This window comes from Coffea arabica, chromosome 4c (assembly GCF_036785885.1).
Source record: "Coffea arabica cultivar ET-39 chromosome 4c, Coffea Arabica ET-39 HiFi, whole genome shotgun sequence".
Taxonomy (NCBI): Eukaryota; Viridiplantae; Streptophyta; class Magnoliopsida; order Gentianales; family Rubiaceae; genus Coffea; species Coffea arabica.
Genome location: NC_092316.1, coordinates 49,051,842 through 49,068,104, shown reverse-complemented (window position 1 = coordinate 49,068,104; position 16,263 = coordinate 49,051,842). Strand labels below are relative to the sequence as shown.

Below are 16,263 nucleotides of genomic sequence, written 5' to 3'. Positions count from 1 at the left end.
TAATTGTAGATACTAAAAAATTAATTACGTTTGAGTGGCTCGCTATATCTTTTAATTATTTTCTGTTATTCAATATCCTTTTGTGCATGCATCTAATGCTCACTTATTTTCATTACAACTTACAAGGAATTGTTCTATAACAAGTTATATGTAGCAAAACTTTGTTGTTAATCTTTGGCTATGAATTTCAGTGGAAGAATTTACACCTTAATTACATCATTTTAAATACACCCTTCTCACAATTTCTTTTAAATAATTGTTACTTCCTTTTATATATATATATATATATATATATATATATATATATTGCAAGGGTAGATTTACAAGTGAAATTCATCATGTGGCTTAGAAATCAATTTTTAGCATCAAATCAACTGACAGAGTGAATATGTGGAGAAAACTACAATATAACTATCATAAGGGAGATAGGTGTGATCATGAAAACTTGGTCGGGGCTATTTGGAATTGTCAAAACTCTTAGGGATGCTTTTTCAATTTATCCCTTTTAAAGGCCTAAAACGGCTATGTGGAATTTCCGAAAAAAATGCAAATTTTCAATAGCTGCTGACAGAGGCAGAGCCTCCCCTTTGCAGTCTTCTCGGCTGTGCTTCACTTCAGTTCCAGTCTGTTCAATGTTCATCACAAGAAAAAACATCAAATTCTAAGGTAAAATTCCGGAAACGCTTCTCTTAAAATTTCATTTTTTGATTGTTCTTTATTAATTCCAGAGTAAATCTGCTCTTTATTCATTTGGGTTTTGTTCTTCCTGCTTGTGAACTTTCATATTTTGGTGGGGCGTGGGGAGATATTTGGATAGCTTATCATGGCTTTAATATAATGCTATTAGAAGATGGCAAATTTCAACATAGAATTACTTTGTTGCTGATGACGGTTAATGGATAGTCGCCATACTTGTTTTAAAAATTTGTACGTAGTAACTTAAATTGTTGTGGTAGAAGTATTATTTGTTCGAATTTTATTGTTCCAAGATTTAGTAACTTTACATGAGTTATATCAAGTATTTATTACCAGGGTTAGGTATGGATTAACTGATGAAATTTTCCAGTAGTTTGAGAAGTGTACAGTATTTGTATAGCCATTTTTATACATATTATTCTATCATGTGTTTGCTGCTGATTGCTTCTCCTATGATCATTTCTAGTTCTATTTTTAGAATCCTAACTTCTCCTTTTATTACTCTTTTATAATATGCACTTAAATACTAATTAAGTTCTTTTACTGGAGAAAATGGATTTTTGCCTTTAATCTGGATAAATGATGGAAAGTAGCTTCTGTAACACACTCGAACATTGTTTTCAGAAGTCGAAGAACATTCTTCATAGGGTAGTTCTACAGTTGTATGAGTATAAACAAACAATTGTTACTCGAAAAGATAGTGAATTTGTCACAAAAGAATGAAGTGCAATGATGTATCCACCACCCTGTCTGTCTTTCATCTTTGGAGCTGACTATGTTCAGCTCCAATAAATTGAAGTTCCTATCTTTACCTTTTCTTTACTTTTCTCTTTAAGGGGTAATGTGGTTCAGCTACCACAAATTGTACAACTACAATTCTCTGATGTGAGATATATATGCATGTTAAGAGTGGTACTCAAGCAACCTGCTCAACAGAGAGCTTGCAAAGATGTCATGTTTGGGAAGAGTTCAAGTAAAAACAAGAAGTTGTGTTATCTGATGTACATTGCAAATAAGAGGAAATTCAAATGGCTACTTTACCTGCCAACTGACACCCCTGCTGAGAATAGATGGTGGCCTATATGTTGCACCAGCATATCTAGACACTCCAATAAATGCACTGGTAGGCTGCAGGAAAAGACAGCAGATATGAAAGAAAAATGCAGCCTAAAATGTGTTCTGTCTTGTAGTTTCCAGTATGAACTTCACGCAAAGGCCCACGTCGAAAATTTCCTGCTCCTGAACTTTCTTGTGGCTTAATGCCACCAGTAGTTCAGATCACAATAGGAGGTACTGCTGATGTCTTTGCAATTTTGGTTTTTGTTTGACAAAATAAACTTTTGCTCAAGAACAGGAGATCTACTTGAGTGCTAATCAGTTAGAACAAAGAAAAGCTCATTGTATGGATCCCTTTTCCAGTTTTATAAGATCTGTATTCTTAGCTTTCTGAAATGGCCTACATTGTGATTGTGGTTGTCAATCATACGTATATGATAAAGGCTGCCCAGTACATCTGAGATTTTTAGAGTTGAGCAAGGTAATAGAAAGCGTGATTCATCTTTTTCTGGAATTGTACTTCAGTTCCTGGCATCTCTTCCTTGCTGTCAATTTATTTGCTTATGAACCAAAACTAGAAGCAAAAGGAATAAGGAAAAACGTTACTCTTGTATTCATCTTTTAACAAAAACTCTTAGGATTATGGCATCTGATCATATGTTCCTTCTCATATGAATTCTCTCTGTTTATTCTAGAATGTCTAAATTGCATTTTTTTTTCCGGGTTTAGCTTTATTCATTCTTTCACCATGTTTTCCTAAATTTTAGGGTATTGGCATCTTATGGTCTGGAGTGTTTGGGACTGAAAATGGATCTTCTGTCTCGGTCTAAGCAGTGTTCATTTCTGCTAGTTCTCTACAGCAATATTTAATTGAGCAGATGTCTTATGGATGAAACTGGATTATTTGGCTTACTCAGTGAGAATGCTGGCTTTCTAGCGTTGAATTGTGTTGGAAGTCAAAGAGTGGTTCAGATTTCTTCTGAATTCATACTTTTGTTTTCTATTTTAGGTTTGTTTTGGCATCTGAATTTGCAAAATTTAGTTTACCCCTTCGTGAATACATTTTTGTATTAAAATTAGAATGACTTGCAGGAAAATTTGGAGCAGACATTGCTTCAATTCCAGCACCTGCTCTGTACTGCATTTTCTTTGCTTATGTGGGTATGTCTGTACTAACCTGTGGCAAGCTAGGACTACATTCTTAGATGCTGATTTTGTAATGGATTCTTGTTCACCACGTTTTTGCAGGTTCAGCAGTAAGTTTTCTTCAGTTCTGCAACCTGAACAGCTCCAGAATCAAAGTCCATACTAGGCTTCTCCATACTAGGCTTCTCAATCTTCTTGGGCTTGTCTGTGCCCTGGCATTTCAATGACAACACAGCTATCTGATGATATGGTCCAGTTCACAGCAACAGAAGATGGGTACATTGTTGATATTCACTACAGAATGCCTTTTTCTGATATTTTTGAATTCCTTTTGTAGTTAATTTAGAATGTTTAAATTTTTGATAAATTGTAGTCAAAATATAAAGCTTGCAAGAGAAAGGCTATGTTCTTCCATGCTCTGCAGCTTAATGACCTGGTCAATGTCCCTTTCCATCGGAAGCTTTTGTTGCCGGGGAGATGGCTTATTTGCTGGATGACACGCTCCACAAGAACGATGCTCAGATAAGGAAAGAGGTAAGCGCTGGCAGGACAAGTTCAAATCCTTCAAAACAAACACAAGAAGCGAGGAATTTTATTCCCTTACTTTCCATCTAAACCAATAGTACCCGTCTGTTTGAGTTGCTCACGCAAGATTAAAGACGTCAGTAGTAACTAAGCTTTTGATCCCTCATTAGCTCTGAGAAGCTGGAAGTAGCGCTGCTCCGCTACAAAATTGTTCTTCAATTTGCATCTTTTTTACATGCTAAAGAAGTGTAAATAGTATCACCATCTAAAGCCTAGAGCATTTGTTTATTAGTTTCCTTTCTGTGAATCAAATTTTGTGGCAACACGGAATTGAAATACAGGTGGAAGTCATATTTTTTTGCCTGGAATCATCTTTCGTTTCCTCTCTCCCAACTTTCAGCTTCTGGTCTACATAATCTGATTGTTGGAGGCCTAAGCTTTTGTACAGTAGAGCTTTGGTCCTTTGTACATGGGATTTAGTTTCTTGTCATTCCCTGGATTACGCTGTTGAGAGAACTGGTTTAAGGCAAACTAATGTAATTACAAATCTGTGAAATATGTTTTCAAAACTCTAGGATACTCAAAACCTAGCATAACTGAAGACTCTACACATCCATGTAGATAGGCATGGCCATGGTTCCATTTGAAACCGAGAACCGGATCAGAACCGGAATCAAAACCGTGATAGAATTTTGGATAAATGTTTCGATTTTGGTTCTCTAAAAAATAAAACCAGAGCCAGAATCGCCGGTTTTAGGACCGTTAAAAAATAATTAATATAAGTAGTGAGATAACTCGAAAAAAATTAGTTGTGTTTAATAGATTTTAAGAAAGTTTAAATTTTATGGGCCTTCTTTTCCATGGGTTTTAAGAAAGTTTAAAAGATCAAATGAAAAGCCATTGGTTTGAAACTAAAAGCCCATAAATGGTATAAAACTTGGTTGTTTGGAGTCTTGGACTGAAAGCCTACCATCGTTTATTTTCTTATTTAATTGTTGACTAGCCTGACTGGCTTGGACAAAACCTCACTGATAGTCTTATAGCAAAATGCAATTCCATTTCCAAGTTCCAACGTTCCAAATTCCAATTAATAGCCGTTGGCCCCATCCGAAAATTAATAGCCATTGGCCCTTGCTGATTACAACGTTCCAATTTCCATTTTCATTTCCAAGTTTCAACGTTCGAATTACAACGTTCCAAATTTCCAATTTCATTTTGTCCTATAAATAGGACTTGAAATTTCATTTTCTACGACACCAAAATCAATCTTCTCTCTTCCATCTCTAAACTACTCTCAATTTCTTCATCTACTCCCTAATTTTTCCACTTTTATTCTATTTTGCTCCCTTTCATTTTCTATATATTTTACTAATTACTTAATTCTTTCTATTCATCTAACGTCTATCATTATAATTTGTAAGTATTAAATTATTACTTACAATTTTTTTTTTGCTTATTTGCTATCAAATGGCAAGTTTGATGGTAGCAGCTCATCTTCAAAATCAAGCAAGCAAAAAAATATTTTTTTTTGCAATATTCCTTCAAATGAAGTTTTCAACATTGATGATTGTTCAACTCAAGAAAGTCAATACATGATAACCATCCTTGAAGGTCAAACAATTGAAGCCGAGGAAAGAAGTGGAAGCAAAACTCCTAAATCCGAAATCTTCACCAAAGAAGTTGACGTCAATGGCAAAAGTCAAGCAAAGTGCAATTATTGTCAAAAAAGTTATCAATACAAAGTGGGAGATGGCTATGGAAAGTATCACAAGCATTTGAGAAAGTTTCATCCTCAAGAATTTGGAATCGACAACAAACAAACATAAATTACCGGGTTTGCTACTTCTAACCTTTCTCTATTTCGATTTAGTGAAGAAAGACATAGGAATGAATTTGCAAAAATGATAGCTATTGAACATTTATCATTTAGTTTTGGTGAAAAGTTGGGTTTTAAGAAATATTGTCAAAATGCTTTAAATCCTCAATTTAAAAATGTTCCTAGAACCACTCTTAGACGAACACTTTAAAATATTTATAATCAAGGGAAAAAAGAGTTAATTCAATTATTCTCAAATTTAGATAGTCGTGTATCTATATGTCCCGATATTTGGAGTGACCATTGGCAAGTACATTCTTATATGGCCATAACTTGTCATTGGATTGATAATGAGTGGAATATACAAAAAAGAGTGCTAGCTTTTCGTATTTTTTATGAATCTCACAATACTCTAAATATTTTTAAAATGATTAGTATTATTTTGGGAGAATATGGTCTATGTAAAAAAAAAATTTCAATTGGTTTTGATAATGCATCCGCAAATACTGCTTCTATTGGAGAGTTACGAGATCTTTGCCAACCCGGATTAGGTGGTAAATTTTTTCATATTAGATGTGCATGCCATATTTTAAATTTAGCTGTACAAGATGGTTTACGAGCACTTGAAAATCATATAAAACCTATTAGAAAAGCAATTTCTTATTTATGGGCACACCCTAAATTAATGAAAGAGCGGAGTACTTTTTGTAAGGCCAATGGAAAAAATCCAAAAAGATTTTCAAGAGATGTTCCTACTCGTTGGAATTCAACATTTGAATTACTCAAAGAATCACACAATTATAGTGAATTATTATGTGCATTTTTTGCAACTAACATGACCGAACTAATGATGCATGGAAATAATTGGATTGTTTGTAATAAAATTTTAGAAATTTTATCAGTTTTTAATGATGCTACTTATACTTTGTCCGGTTTATATTATCCTACCACTCATTTATCCTTACCGAGGCCTGTAATATTGTTAGTTGTCTAAATGAAGCTAAAAATGATGATTTTCTAAAACAACCTATTAGGGAAATGTTTAGGAAATGGACTAACTATTATGAACATATTCCACATATATATTTAGTTACTTCTGTTTTTGATCCTCGTGTTAGATTAGATGGTTTGCATGAGTATTTGTCATCATATTATGAACAAATATATGGTAATGAAAATTATGCCCACGATGTTAATAAAAAAGTGTTTGAAGTTAAAGAGCTTATTTGTTCTTTATATAATGAATTTTTTATTACTTATGGTGATCGATTTCCTACTAGTATTTTGGAACCCTCTAGTAACACTGATAATAGTGTTAAAAGGGCTGTCAAAATTGGTGATAAAATACTTCTTGAATGGTCAAAACGACAAAAGAGTTCACTTAATACTAATGCGGAACTTGAGTCATATTTAAATTTAACTACCAAATTAAGGGCATGATGATAGGAGCTTAACTAAATAGTTTAAAGACCTTGGCTGGTGGAAGCGAAAATCAGAGAATTATCCTATCCTCTCCCTTATTGCTAGGCAAATTTTAGCAACTCCAACATCAACAGTAGTGGTGGAACAAGCTTTTAGTGCCGGTGGAAGCATTTTGGATGAGACAAGGTCGAGATTAAGCCCAGAATCACTAGAAATTCAAGCATGCATGGATGATTGAACTAGAGCAGAATATAAATAACAAGAAATTGGAAAATGTGAAGAAGAAGAATTCAATTATATAACTGATTCTAGTGTCGTCGCAAGCAATGAAGATGATTAAATAATTAATGTTTGTTTTGATATTTCATCTCAATTTCAATGAAAAAATCATGTATTTTCTTTTCCATTTGATAGTGCAATGTATTTTTAAATTTGACAATGTAACGTACTTTTCATAAATTTGTATTATCTATTTATTACTTCGTACCTTGTAGAATAATAATAAAATTAAAATATGATCTTTATCTTGTATTTATTTTTTTACATTCTATTTGAAATTTTAAATATATTGTTATATTCGTATTAAAATTGATAAGGATAAGAAATTAAATAAAATTGTATACAACCACACGGAACCGGAACCAGAACCATAAAGAACCGAAATCAGAACTATAAGGAACCAGAACCAGAACCATCTTAGATGGTGCAGTTCTGGTTCTACCTCTTTGAAGAACCAGAACAAGCAGTTCTCGAACCGTGGCCATGCTTACATGTAGAGCTCGTGTGCTCTCTTGTAGCTGGTTGGGTTAGCTCTTAGCAAATCAGCTACAAGTTGAATCAAAAGGGCTTTTTCCTTGAAAAAATTTTGAGGGTCCATTTATAAGCTCTTTGGGTTGCCAAGATATTCATTCTTAATCTTGCTGGCTTCTGCATCAGGGGATTGCTGAAGATTGAAATCGGGTTACTTAATACTAAAAGGTCTTGGCATACCTAAAAATGTAGATTCTTGGTAGTTTTTTGCTTTGAATATTGAATTAAAGTAAAAAGATAGTACTACGAGTCACCATATGGTTATAGCTTCCTATGAGCTTTATTGGCCAGTCAATTGCCCTGCATGCAGGTTTTCTCAATGGAAGTTGATGAAGTAATGATGAGAGAATATGTGACACCCCCACTTCTCCTAAGGGCGAACCCAAGAGTATCTGCGGGATGCCTGCCCAGTTCTTGCCAGGACTCGAAACAATTCAATTCAAATTTAATGATACATACCAAATAATACAAGTCTAAAATGAAGGAAAGTCACTTCCTTAACTGAATATCCAAATCTTATATCATGTTCTCAAAAGATACATCAAGTTCTAAGATACAACCATTAAAAGTCAACTAAACATTTACAACCAAGATTCCAATCAAAAGTATAACCTAGTCGGCTTTTCCAAAATCTTCCAATCCACCTGTTAAGGAAAACAAATCTACGAGGTGAACGATTGCTCATGAGGCCAAGAAACACACATGCAGGCATATAGTTCAAGTAGCAATCACAATTTAGCAAGTAAAACAGTAATATTCAAGTAATTAACAATTCGAGTGAGAAAAGTAAACAGAAACAATTCAAGGATATGGAAACTCTCAAGAGCTAATTTTCACTGCTTTGCCAATGCTCGATCAATTACCTCCCCGCGATGACACTCCGTCGGCCGGGTCGGTATTTGGTCCATAGAAACTCCACTTACCCGTTCTCCGTCCACTATACATACCCGACTGGGCCCGAACTTCTATAAAGACACTACTATATGAGTAGGCCAAGCATGATCTCTACAATAGATCAAGCTTTTAGTTTTTCTCAGGGCTCATCAAACTTCCCGACCAAGCCCTTACTGGATCAAGTAGCAAAGTCGGCCGATGAGTTTGGGCGTCCCCCAGTTTGGGCGTCCCCCAGTTTAGTTGTGTATCGAGAAGATTCACTCCAACAATATGTACACAGTTCAGTTAAAGATCGAGGAGATCCACTCCAACGACATATGCAGCCATAACATATAATTCAGTTCAGGTAATTCAATTCAATTCAGGCAATTAAATTTTGATTCAGTTAAATAAGAATGAGTGCGATAAAATACACACTCGACTCAGCAGTTATAAATTTTCAGTCCATAAGAAGTAATTCACATAATTGCAACAAAACATGCACTTGACACTCACCTAGTCAAAATAAGAGAGTGGTGCACAATTAAGTGTTTAAGCGTCCGCTGTGAGGTCCTCTTGAAGGTCCCCTTGAGTGCCTGGGCAAAAATAATTGGCTATTACGTGTTACCACTTAAAAACCCCTAACTATTAGAGAAGATTGTACCCTTGTACAATACTTAAGAAAATATCTTGAAAAGAACCCTAATTATTCGTAAATCGAGGTTCTAAATTGGTGTTTAATATTACAAGGAAAAACTGTTTTCCTTCAAGAGATCAAGTCTAAAATGGTCATTTAATATCAAAGGGTAATGAAGAGTTTGAAAAACTTAGTTTCCTTTAAATTCAAAAATTTCAGATTTAAGGTGCAATCTTTGAAAAATCATATCTCACATTCCGTAGGTCTAAAATTGGAAAACTTGATACCGTTGGAAACAAAACATGCACTTGACACTCACCTAGTCAAAATAAGAGAGTGGTGCACAATTAAGTGTTTAAGCGTCCGCTGTGAGGTCCTCTTGAAGGTCCCCTTGAGTGCCTGGGCAAAAATAATTGGCTATTACGTGTTACCACTTAAAAACCCCTAGCTATTGGAGAAGATTGTACCCTTGTACAATACTTAAGAAAATATCTTGAAAAGAGCCCTAATTATTCGTAAATTGAGGTTCTAAATTGGTGTTTAATATTACAAGGAAAAACTGTTTTCCTTCAAGAGATCAAGTCTAAAATGGTCATTTAATATCAAAGGGTAATGAAGAGTTTGAAAAACTTAGTTTCCTTTAAGTTCAAAAATTTCAGATTTAAGGTGCAATCTTTGAAAAATCATATCTCACATTCCGTAGGTCTAAAATTGGAAAACTTGATACCGTTGGAAACTAGTTCCAAAGTACTAAAAGTTATTAGAAGACACTTTTCTAAGATTTCAAATGGAAGAGACTCAAATTTCGGCTTAAAGGGGCTGACTTGGACTCCCAAGACAGTTTCAGCCTTAGTTTTCGGTAAATTTTGGAAATTCGGCAAAATTCACAGAAAGTGAACTAGCCTCTGAAATTTGTATCTCAATTAGAATTCCAACCAAGGTTTAAAACACAACAAACAGAACTAAAATCAGAGTTTTGAGCATTGAGATATAGCAGCACAAAGTTGGTCGCATTTTATAAATCGTTCAGTCATTTTCCAGATTTGAAAGGCTATCTTTGAAGTATTATTTGGCCATCGAAATGGCATTGAAAATACACCAAATTCGGTACATTAAATCTTTCATATATGAACTATATCTCTACTAAATTTTACGCAAAAACTCACGTGGAATGACAGTTAACAAAATGATTGAAGTTTACGAAATTTTCAAAACAAATCTGCCTTCTCACATTTCTTTCCCTTTTAAAAGCTTTGTTCCACACAATCAATCTCAATTAATTCAAATATTGAAACCAATGTTCCATAAACATCAATAAGTAATTTAGAAGTAATTGACATCAAGGTTTTTGAAATATAACTTCCCAAATTAGATTTGACCATTCGGCCAAGAGAAAAGGAAAAGTTTTCCAGATTCGAAAAGCAACTTTGAGACATCATTGGTATATCGAAATGGTCTTAGATTGACACCAAAATTGGTACAATTTAACTTCAATATGAGGACTACTCCTCTACCAAATTTCATTTGAAAATTCACACGGGAAGGTAGTGAACAAAACTACCAAAGTTCAAGAAAATCCCATGACCAATCTGTCTTTTGCTTTCTTCTTTCTTTTCAAACATTTTGCCCAATGAAATCAACTCAATTCTGACTCATTTATGAAACAAAAGTCTTAAAAAAAAATCCAATATACATTTGGTAGGTGATTGACATCAAAATTTGCAAAACAACAACTCCCAAGTCAAGTTAGGCCATTCGGCTAGCCAAAACTAGGGTTTCCCATCACTGGTGCAGTTCGGTAATTTGATCACATCTCATTCAATTCAACTTGAAATTGAGCATGGTTGGTGGCATTCAAAACTACATTCAAAAGGCTACATTTAATCAGAGGAGTTGTTTTGAAATTCAGTTTTCAATTAAGAGAAAATGGAGCCAGAATTTGCAGCTTCCACAATTTTCTCAGTTGCACTGGCAGAACAGAGCAGTCGAATTTGATTAGTCACTACAGATGACTCACTTAGAATTAAAATCTGCATGATACACTGTTAGAAAATATGGATGTATAGTTTCAAATGCCACTAACGACACTTGATTTTGACATTTGAGCAAAGAGTTATGATCGTTCAAAGTTTACTGCCAGAGAACCCCTGTCACCCGTTTTCCAGATTTGAAGATTTTCGAAATTCCAACTTTTACCCAACCAAATCAAGTGATTTTTGGTGAAAACTTTCCACACATCCTATACAACATATCTACATCAAATTCAAGGTCATTTGATCACAAAAAAATTGAACCAAGGGCTCGGCAAGAACAGGGCAGAATTTGGCCCTTCTTAGCTTCAACTTTCCTTTGATTTTCCTTCCACTCTTTTAACTTATATCTACTTGTTTAACACTTAATCAACATAAATAACACCCATAATCATCATATCAGTCCAACATGTCCATTGTGGGATTTTATAGAGCCCACTCAAATGATTTTCAACCAAATAAAGATACCACATGAAGCTATAAGCTTCCAAGTCAAATTTAACTCACTAGAACCAAGTTTAAAAGGTTAGATGATTACTACCTCTTAGATGATGACAAACCAGAAATTTTGGGTGACTAAGAGCTTCAAGAAACCGTGAGAAAGATGCTCTCTTCCTAGTCCAAGTGAGTCTCCAAGTTGTTGTGAGTTTGTGTGATAAATTTGGAGTGAAAAGGTGCAAGAAATGAAGTGAGATGATGAAGGGTTTTGCTCTTCTTCTTCCTTTGGAGTTTCGGCCAGCAAGGGGTGAGAGAGAGAGTGGAAAAATCTGATGGTGAAACTTCTCTTAGAAGCTTGGTAGTTGGTGGTTTAAATTTGGCATAAAAGTCAACTTTGAATAGTACGCGTACGCGGGCGTTTCGTGCTCGTTTTCTCTCGGATTTATTTCACTTGTGCACTAAACCTTTAATGTATTTCGTTTAACACTATTATTATTTACTCTTAGCAGTCTAAAAATAATTTTCTAAAGTCCTTCAATTAGTCACGCGCGTGAAAACGCGAACTTCCGACTCGCGCGCGATAAAGCGTAATTTCTAAGAAATTCTTGTAACGATGATATAACTAATTAATACTAGAGTAATTTATCATAAAAATACTTATTTTAAGACTAACATGTGAGTTCTCAAATCTCCAATTAGTTTGTACTGGCGCGACTTTCAAGAATCTTTCAACGCGTGCACGATATAAGCTTAATTTTTACTCACTCATATCTAATCTCTCAATTAACTTTTCTTAGTCTACTATTGATCATTCTTAATTCTCCAAAATTATAGCACTCTCGAATCGAATTTCGCCTCGAAAAGCATGTACTCGTTATTCCTCATTAAACGAGTTTTCGAAAAATAAATTTTTCTAACGAAACGTTTTAAAAACATAAGGGAGACGTTGTTCCATACAAATGGATTTAAAATGATTGAAATAAATTATTCGGAGAAAACAGGTGAATAAATAATTAAATAAATCAATAAATTACGATAAAAATAAGAGAATTTTCAGGTCCTCACAGAATAGCTTGAAAAGAGTAAGATGGGCAGATCTTCTATTTTTTGTAGTACAAGATTTGCTTGCGGTTGGAGATGCTTCTCAAATGATTAAAGAAGTTATTTGCCCTTTGCGAATCACATTTTGATTTAGTTTGATAAAGGAATGAAACAACTTGGAAGGGTTTCCGTCACTTTTCAGTCTAAAAATGAAACACTCTGTGGATATCCCAATTATGAAACAAGCTTTTGTTGTGGGGAAAAACAAAAGAGAAAACCTTTCCAAGAGGCAAAGGGAAAAAAAATAAAAATAGAGAAAACTTCTCTTAAATTAAACAAATTGTACGTGCTTGGTTTACTAGGTTATCCTACCTTTTTGGTATGATAAATGAATTATACACGCCTATCGTGACTTTCAACAACACTAGTTAAAACCAAATTAATGATTGTTAAGTGAAATAATGTTGTCAAGTGATAGGGCTTGAACTTCCAATACAGGAGCTTTTTCACCTAAAATGATAGTTTCTTTCTTATATAGAAAGATTAACAAAAGAATTTGGAGAGCATTCTATTTACAGAAAATGAATCTGACATGAATATTTTTATATAACATTGTATCTACAGAAGATCGTATATCGGATTGCATTCCGTTTTCAAAATGGGCAATATATATTAATGATACCATTAGAGAGAAAAGTGGACTAACTCAAAAAATTCCATTATTTACAAAAAGAGCAAAATATATGCATTTCATACATATCTCTTATTAATTCAAAAGGCTATGCTATGGACTAGGTGCGTTGTTGGTTACAATTTAAACAAAAAAAAAAACTGTTAATCTCTAGTTAGGAATTTCGGGAGAAGCATTCATATGCCTTTTGTCTTCTATATTATTTTACGTTCTGTCTATCGGGTGTCCTATGGAACTTTTTAGGTGATTTTGGCTTGAAAGTCAAGCTTTAACAACAAATCAATTGCACGGTGAATACGTTAAGAAAACCACAATGTGGGGGAGATAAGTGTAATCATGAAAAGTTGGTTGGGGCAAGGTGAGATTTTCACAAACCTTGGGGAAGGTTTGTAAATTTATCCCTTTCCAAGGCGTTAAATACGCAGAAAAAAGATGGTCAATTCGTAGCAGCTGCTGACACAGCCTGTTCTTCGGTTCTCATCTTTTCACAACGGGAAAAAGAAACAAAGGTAAAATTCCTGAAATCCATTTCTCAAAAGTCCATATTTTGATGTTCCAAAGTAATTCTAGTGTAAATCTACTCTTTATTGATTTGGGTTTCTTCTTTCTGCTCTTGAATTTTCATATTATGGTGGGGAGAAATTTGGATAATCGGATAGCTTGCCATGGCTTAATATAGTACAACTTGAAGATGGCAAAATTGAACATAGAATTACTTATTATTAATTAGGATTAATGGAAAGTCGCCATACTTTAGTTATTTTAAAAAATTTTGACGTAGTAATTAAAATTGTTGTGGTAGAAGTATTATTTGTTTGAATTTTATTGTTGCAAGATTTAGTAAATTTACATGAGTTATATTTTAGTTTCAAGTATTTATTACCAGGATTAGGTATGGTTTAGCTGATGAAATTTTGTAGTTGTTTGAGAAGTGTGTTATATGTGTATAGCCATTTTTATACAGATTTTTGTGGGCGCATAATTAGAAACAGCAACTTTTGCTTACTTTCTTGTCCTTTTTTTGTTTTTGGTTCATTCCTTTTTGGGTTGAAAATAAGCTTTTGAGTGTAGCCCTTTTTGTACAGATCTTTTCGGGTGCATTTGTTAGAAAGGGCAAAATTTGCTTGCCTTGTTGTCCTTTTTTTTTTTCAATTTTTTGTTAAATTTTCTTTTGCTTTTACAGGACTTATGATTTTCCAGCTCACCATAATCATATTTTGAGTGGAAGTCTATCTGGACTTTTAATGCATAAAATTGTATGTTAGGAATATTGCTTCCATGGCCTCGGATACTTACTTCCATGGACAGATGTATATTTAAGATTTTAAGTTTCTAGTTCAGTGCTTCCATGTTACTTTCGCTAACTGTATATGAATAAATGCAGATAAACCTTGGAGAGTTTTGTTGTCTTTGCTTTTTTCGAGAAGATGATTATCTATTTTGTTTTACCTGAATTCATATTTGTCGCTGACATTTGTGGTATTTCATTGGCTATTCTAAAATCATATTAATGTACTTTAAAACTATGCATTCCTTCCTGTAACATCTAGTATCATATCGAGTTATGGGTAAGGATTCCAAGCCTAAAGATTCAGGAAAGGGCAAAGGCAAACAGGCTGCTGGCGGGAGTGATGATGGTGCTTCCAAGGGCAAAGGAAAAGGTGGAAAATCTGATGGCCTTGGGACTTGCACATATGTTAAAGGTCTATCCTTCACCTTGCCACATTTTCACATATTTTTCAACTTTCAATGGCTGCATGCATTGAATCATGACTTATTTGTTGCTCCTTTTCTTTTTCTACCAGCTAGGCATATCTTATGTGAGAAGCAAGGGAAGATCAATGAAGCCTACAAGAAGCTGCAAGATGGCTGGCTCAACAATGGAGAAAAGGTTCCCCCTGCTGAGTTTGCTAAGGTGAAATTATTCACATCTCGTATGTATTGTATGCTTTCATTCATAATTGTTGGGGGAATTTGTATCTTTGCCTTGTGAGCCTTCTGTCCTGCAAAGCAAAAATATATAAATAAATAAACAGTTCTCTGTGGTCTGTACGCTGCAAGCAAAAGGGGTTCTATCGAAACTGATAACAAAGTGTTACTGTTTTCTTCCCAGCAAGTTACTTATATCTATCATTTCTAATGAAGTGCATCAGATTTGGACAACTTAAAAATATTGGACAAAATCATTCACTTTCCTTTGAATTCTTCAGCTAGCAGCAGAATATTCAGAATGTCCATCTGGCAAAAAAGGCGGGGATCTAGGATGGTTTCCACGTGGTAAGATGGCTGGTCCGTTTCAGGATGTTGCTTTCAGCACAACTATTGGAGCTACAAGTGCACCATTCAAATCAACGTGAGTTTGTTTTTTCATGGTTTCCTTTCTTACCCTTGTGAATCTGACTTTATGACTCCAAAATCATCTGAAACTTATCTTGCACATATTGCAGACATGGATACCACATTATCTTGTGTGAGGGGAGGAAAAACTAAGGCATTTCAGAGTTTGATGGAGTTTCTAAAGGTGGCTTTACCGATGTAAATGTCATTGTGACTATCTGATACTAAGTTCAGCAATGATATCAGGCTTTGAACATCACTGTTTGATTATGCTTTTCAACTTGTGTAATGGATCTTTGCGGTTTATTGCAGAGTAAATGTTTTGTGTATACATTCATCTCCAAGTTGTCTTCGTATAAGATATATTTCTTGGTGAAGCTGTTTGGATCCAGTTGTGAAATCAGTTATGCTTAATAACAAATATCCTCTAGCCCAACTTCTGTAGGGCCAGGGACAGGGCATTTGCTCAATCTCTCTCTTGTGCAGAAGCACCTGGGTGAATAATGAGCAGAGGGTAATCAGTTTAATCAATGAGAAGGTGAGAAACCTCTAGATAGCATGTTTTAGATGAATAGGGCAGTCATCAGCTGCCATGAACCAGTGTTCCATTCACTCAGCTTGGCTCAAATGTGTGGCTCTTTCTCCTGGAAGCAGTATTGAAGTATCGAAGTCTCCTTTGACCAAAAAGGGATAAAACAGCATCAATGGCTACCATAGCATCGTGCTCAAGGTTCTCGTTTCATTT

At 34.6% G+C, this 16,263-nt stretch overlaps 2 protein-coding genes and 1 long non-coding RNA gene across 6 annotated transcripts; 2 read left to right on the top strand and 1 right to left on the bottom strand.

The window, feature by feature from the left end:
- The first annotated feature begins 546 nt into the window (after positions 1 to 546).
- LOC113739421 (nucleobase-ascorbate transporter 6-like) lies at positions 547 to 3,794 on the top strand. Of its 4 annotated transcripts, none has more exons than XM_072046269.1 (6): positions 547 to 666; positions 1,533 to 1,986; positions 2,520 to 2,761; positions 2,845 to 2,913; positions 3,001 to 3,174; positions 3,272 to 3,794. In XM_072046269.1, exons 3-5 carry the CDS (start codon positions 2,638 to 2,640, stop codon positions 3,123 to 3,125), a joined length of 318 nt encoding a protein of 105 aa, XP_071902370.1. In that variant the 5' UTR covers positions 547 to 666; positions 1,533 to 1,986; positions 2,520 to 2,637; the 3' UTR covers positions 3,126 to 3,174; positions 3,272 to 3,794. The 4 variants fall into 4 exon arrangements, 3 of the variants coding, with proteins under 3 accessions (XP_071902370.1, XP_071902372.1, XP_071902371.1); XM_072046270.1 differs by having other exon boundaries at positions 550 to 666; positions 1,605 to 1,986; XR_011813213.1 differs by lacking the exon at positions 2,845 to 2,913.
- A 4,170-nt stretch (positions 3,795 to 7,964) lies between these two features.
- Positions 7,965 to 11,757, bottom strand: LOC140005000 (uncharacterized). The gene is made up of 4 exons (XR_011812821.1): positions 11,553 to 11,757; positions 9,301 to 9,380; positions 8,861 to 8,940; positions 7,965 to 8,115 (listed from the first exon to the last, which is right to left on the bottom strand). It is a non-coding gene; the product is annotated as an uncharacterized lncRNA (long non-coding RNA).
- A 1,776-nt stretch (positions 11,758 to 13,533) lies between these two features.
- On the top strand, positions 13,534 to 15,847 carry LOC113740276 (uncharacterized). Its single transcript, XM_027267840.2, has 5 exons — positions 13,534 to 13,690; positions 14,732 to 14,884; positions 14,987 to 15,096; positions 15,392 to 15,534; positions 15,629 to 15,847. Exons 2-5 carry the CDS (start codon positions 14,746 to 14,748, stop codon positions 15,669 to 15,671), a joined length of 435 nt encoding a protein of 144 aa, XP_027123641.1. The 5' UTR covers positions 13,534 to 13,690; positions 14,732 to 14,745; the 3' UTR covers positions 15,672 to 15,847.
- Positions 15,848 to 16,263: the final 416 nt, after the last annotated feature.

Coding starts and splice junctions, on each gene's coding strand:
- LOC113740276 (XM_027267840.2), top strand. CDS start 14,746: ATGGGTAAGGATTCCAAGCCTAAAGATTCAGGAAAGGGCAAAGGCAAA. Junction 14,885..14,986: donor GACTTGCACATATGTTAAAG/GTCTATCCTTCA, acceptor TTTTTCTACCAG/CTAGGCATATCTTATGTGAG. Junction 15,097..15,391: donor CCCCTGCTGAGTTTGCTAAG/GTGAAATTATTC, acceptor TGAATTCTTCAG/CTAGCAGCAGAATATTCAGA.
- LOC113739421 (XM_072046271.1), top strand. CDS start 2,638: ATGGATGAAACTGGATTATTTGGCTTACTCAGTGAGAATGCTGGCTTT. Junction 2,762..2,844: donor ACTTTTGTTTTCTATTTTAG/GTTTGTTTTGGC, acceptor AATGACTTGCAG/GAAAATTTGGAGCAGACATT. Junction 2,914..3,000: donor CATTTTCTTTGCTTATGTGG/GTATGTCTGTAC, acceptor ACGTTTTTGCAG/GTTCAGCAGTAAGTTTTCTT.